Here is a 4,905-nt window from a genome sequence, read left to right as displayed (position 1 = left end):
GGGGGGGGGGGGGGGGGATTGTTGGCGATGTCACTTGTTACAACCCTTATGTTTTATACCTAGGGGAAGCTAGGAAGTAGCATAATTTATAAACGCAAACTAACAAAAGAGATTAACACGTCACAGTACATAACAATTATCTTTTACTACACAATTATAGATGATGTTAAACAAAAAGGGTAATAAACAGTAACCCAACTAAAAGCAGAGGCTGAAAAATGTCAGGGTCTCCAAGGCCAAAACAACAAACAAAAACCCATACTACCTGGAAAGAAAATGGCAACCGAGCTACAGCGTCAAACCAAAACACACAGTGCCAACCTCCCTGGCTGTTAACAAAACAGGAGAAAAAGGGGTCAACACAAATGGCAGAGATCCCTTACCGGCTTCAGATAACAATTCATTTCGTTTCGTTTCATTTCATTTCATTTCCCAAATCATAGGCACCAGCAGAGAGTAGGTCACCAAATACAACCATCATGACAGCAAATCTGGTGGCAAGAGGAAGGGGTGGGGACTTGGACCTGGGAGCTTATATGCAGCCTCTCTGATAAACAGATGGAAAACACCTGTGGACGATCAGGCCCTCAGGGGTGGCAGACCTGAAAGACAAAAACAAAACAGCTCTCTTCCAAAAAGAGGCCCAAGTAGCATTAGAGAACGTAACATCAACCCTTTAATATTAAACTCACAAATTGTAATACAACAGTTAATGCAACTAAATGCATTTCATCATGCTCCATAACTAGCCTGTCAATGAATTTCACAAATGCATTATGATCATGGCTGATTTTCTTCTGAGGATTTGATATTATGAAAGAATAAAATTTGAACTTGAAAGTGAGGAAACGAGACGTTCTAGAATTTTAAAGTGACAGAAAATGATCATGGAGTTGAAGCGCTGACTCAGTGTCATGAAGGCGAACGCACATGGAAAGATTGGAGCCGCCTTCTGTTTCTCAGACTTTATTGATTTATTTAAGCTCACCCACCAACATTTCCATACTAACATTACTGACAAGCCATTTGTCCTGGTTGCTGTTGCTAAGAGCAAAGACTTGGCTGCAAGAAACGTACTGTCCTCCGAGGGAGGATAGTTACCGAAGCTGAAGAGCCCGACCATTACCATGGCTGACAAATACATTGTCTATTAACTTCAAGGGGCCGAATCACTGTAAAGTCTATTACTCTTTTTTTTGCTCTTTGATAATTGGTGTATTTACCTAATTTTTGACTGTTGTAAGAACTGTAGAAAAGCTACAACAAATTTCAAAATTGTTTAGTAGATCCTTTTCGAACTAACTTCAAGCTCTGAGGTTAAAGTTTTTCTCAATCGCTTTGGCACAATCGTCAAATGACTAAATACAGACATTGAATACATTTATTTACCTTTGAAACAAGTTCATTCTTCTGATTGAGTCATGACCTTTTGCAGGTCACATACTGTAGAGTGGTGTGCCACGTGGTGTGAGCATTGCACTTAGAGTTTTGACAATTGTAACTGCGCCAAATGTATCAAATCGATGAAGGAAAACATGCAATTACAAAGGATGTGAGTGTGACTTTTGAATATAAAACCCAGATATGCTGCGTTGTATATCATAGAAAATGTCTTTTTTTGCACCTAAATGCAAATGTTAACCTTTTGTTCGAGCCTCCCACCTGTGTTCAGGCCTCTCTCCGTGTGTCTTACAGGGAAGTGTGTGGAGCGACTGCCTGTACGGATGCTGCTGCTATCCTCTATCTTGGCTCCAGATCTCCAGAGAGCTGAAGAGAAGAGCAGCATCCCACGCCTCCTCCTCTTCCTCCTCAGCCAGATACACTGCTCTGACCACCCTGCAGGGGGCGCACCTGGTCTAGGCACACGCAGCACTCCTTTTTGTTTTAATTTTAGTTTTATTAACGGATTCTAAAATGTGGATTCACTAGTGAAACAAACTCAAATTGTCAAAATGTTGATACAAAGAAGCAACAGTATTCAAAGAAAAAAAGAATAGTACAGGACATGTGCACTAATACAAAACCATGTAATAAGATAAAGTATACACAAATTTGAATACAAACACGAACACACACCTAATTTGTTATACAATTATAAGATTTGCATGAATCGTTTTGGTTAGTTTTTCATGAAGTAGTCTTAAATACACACGCAGCCCTCCTGTGTTCTGTCCTCGGCTGCAGCCTGCCCTCCAGTGTTCAGGACTTGATTTAATCACACTTCCTATGATCTGCGGGCACTCCCTGTTACCTCGGAGAATTCAGCCAAGTCACAATCTGTCCCACGGAGAGGAACGTTCAGTTTGTCCCCTGATGAAGTGAAAGAAGTGCGATAACAGTTGAACTTTGGATCAGGATTGTTATTTTGAGTAGCAGTGGAAGAAAGAAACTAAGTACATTTACTCGAAGTGCATTTGTGAGGTGAACTATAAGAAATAAATTCGTAAAATAACAGAAAAAAAGGTTCTGGCAGCTCATTAGCCATAATTATTGTGTGTGCAGCTGAAGTAAAAGCCCAGAACATTTTCTGTTAAAATTCTCTCTGACAAAGTTGCCCCGTTAGTGACTTCGACGCTTGTTTTGTTGTTGTTAGTTACTCTTTTTGTGCTTTTTTTTTTTTACACTTTCAACATTTTCAATACTTTTTGTTGCACTTTTAAACCTTTTTTTGAGGCTTTTGACGCTCACTAAGCCAGGTACTTTCTACTGAAATGCAGACAGATTAATTGTGTTGCTTTCGCCATCATGGCCACCAAAAGTTGCCGGAGCACAGATAAAGGTCCCATAATGCAGTCTGAAATGTGAATAAACACCAATACAACTGTGAATCACGTTCTATGGAAAGTTTCTGTTAGAAAACATGCAGTCACACAACTGTTATCAAACAGATATTTCTTAGAGTGTACAATAATCCTACTTTACCTGGGCCTTTTACTTTGATAATACTGTATACTTCATTTATCCGTGTAACTGTTCAGATTAGGATATTAAACAAAAAACAACACTTTATAAAATACAGTTCATTGTTACAGATTAACCCAGTGATGCTCGACTTTATTACCCTATGATACTAAAAAAAAAATCAAAAATACAATCTATAATTTCCTTAGGGATGAATAAAAGTATCTATCAATCTATCGATCTCTCTGTCGATTTATCTATCCATCTATTGATCTATCGATCTGTCTATCTATCTATCTATCTATCTATCTATCTATCTATCTATCTATCTATCTATCTATCTATCTATCTATCACTTAAAAAAGCAGTGTAGTTGGAGCTATTTGTCATGTGTTGGATTTCACTAGATTCCCCTCTAAGCTGGTTTATTTGAATAACTATTTAAAGGTTTGTAAAATCTAATATTTTCTCAAAGAATACAGCGTAGTCTGAAAGTTGAGTTGAATGAAACAATTTGTGTAGCAGAATTTCTTATCAAATGTTCTTCTTCAGTCACCTCTCACGGCCCCCCAAAAGCATCTCGTGACCCCTTTGCAGGGAGCCCAACCCTAGGTTGAGAACCACTAAATCAAACTGTCTGAAATAGATAAACAACCTTCAATACATAAGTCCTGCAGAAAGAGTAGACCCCTACTTTTGATACGTATCAAAGTTATTTTTTAGTAGAGTTAAAGCTATAGCGCGTATTTTCTATTGCCCTGATGAGGAACAAGACTGTTATGTCATATATAGCGCATAACGCTAGCTTCACTCCTTCTGTTTCTACCCTTCACAATAAAAGTTCAACTTAAATTCAGAGCATTTTGCTAAAAGGAAACTAAACGAAATGGCTTACACAATATGTTTTGCCAACCTTAGATATCAAACAAAAGCCAGGCATGTTGTTGTGTGAAGTTGCTGTGAGCTGTGTGTTCAACACTTCCAAGCCTAGGTCAGAAGATAACGTTATCTCAGAGTCCCTTACTCTGGGCAGCTGCCTTTGTCTCACTCTGACTTGACCCGGGTCTGGTTCCCCAGCTGCCTGGGCCATGTACTGTATGTATAATAAGAACGCCTGTTCTCCATCACTGACATTTTCCCCAACATCTTGACGTAGTGGAATGCAAGGAGCACTCAGTCTTACTGACCCAAAGAAAACGACTGCTCGACTTAGATCCCAGGCAGGCATCGACCTTTCATAGCTTTCAACCTGTCTCTAACTGGTGGTGGAAGAAGTAGGCCTACTCAAAACCTTTTTTTGCTGAAGTAAAATGATTAATATCTGTAGTTCGATTGTTTAATTAAAGTAAAGTGACGATTGAAAGAGGGCCATTGTCTGCCCATTGTACTGAAATTCACTTAACGTCTGTTCAAGGTAGTACTTTTAACTGTAATTTAGAGCTGGATAATTTATTGAGTTATATTTTGAGAGTACAATTTGAATCGGCAACATGACCAGCAACCTTTCTCTGTCAGGTAAATTGTAAATTGTACTACTACAGTATGCAGCAAGCCAGTACTATACAGATGAGTTGCATATTTTCATTCTGTAAGTTATTTTGGAGTACAATGAGTTCAAATTGGTACCTTTCTTAACATTATAATACATCTTTAGCTGCTTGGGGCCCTTTTGTCCTCGGGTTCCAGGCAGTTAGCAGGTGCCAAAAATTCCTCAATGCAGGGAAATATCTTGTAGAACCCAAGGAAGAGCAGAGTGAGTGTGAAGTTATTTGGATGACGGTTCTCAAGAAAGTCCCGAGCAGCAATGCCACAGGCCAAGCGATCCAGTTCCGAACAGGTATGTTTTCAGAGATCAAGATAAACATAATGGAATACATTCTGTTTTTGTTCTTATCAGCCTGTCTTAAAAACACACTCTAATGAGATAATGTGCATTTTGTGGCGCGATGACGTCTGAGATGCATAAGGTGCGCGAGGGCCAGACAGTCTGACGTCTGATTGTCA

At 39.2% G+C, this 4,905-nt stretch overlaps 1 protein-coding gene across 2 annotated transcripts in view; it reads left to right on the top strand.

Annotated features, from left to right (window-relative positions):
* LOC117934863 (placenta-specific gene 8 protein-like) overlaps window positions 1-2,994 on the top strand; it is a 12,407-nt gene extending 9,413 nt beyond the window's left edge. For both annotated transcript variants that reach the window (XM_034856906.1, XM_034856905.1), the window contains exon 4: window positions 1,696-2,994. In XM_034856906.1, the coding sequence (XP_034712797.1) occupies window positions 1,696-1,860 (165 nt within the window). In that variant the 3' untranslated portion in view covers window positions 1,861-2,994. The remainder of the gene's footprint in view (window positions 1-1,695) is intronic.
* The last annotated feature ends 1,911 nt before the right edge of the window (window positions 2,995-4,905 follow it).

This window comes from Etheostoma cragini, chromosome 19, assembly GCF_013103735.1.
Source record: "Etheostoma cragini isolate CJK2018 chromosome 19, CSU_Ecrag_1.0, whole genome shotgun sequence".
Taxonomy (NCBI): Eukaryota; Metazoa; Chordata; class Actinopteri; order Perciformes; family Percidae; genus Etheostoma; species Etheostoma cragini.
This window is presented reverse-complemented; position numbering and strand designations above follow the sequence as displayed.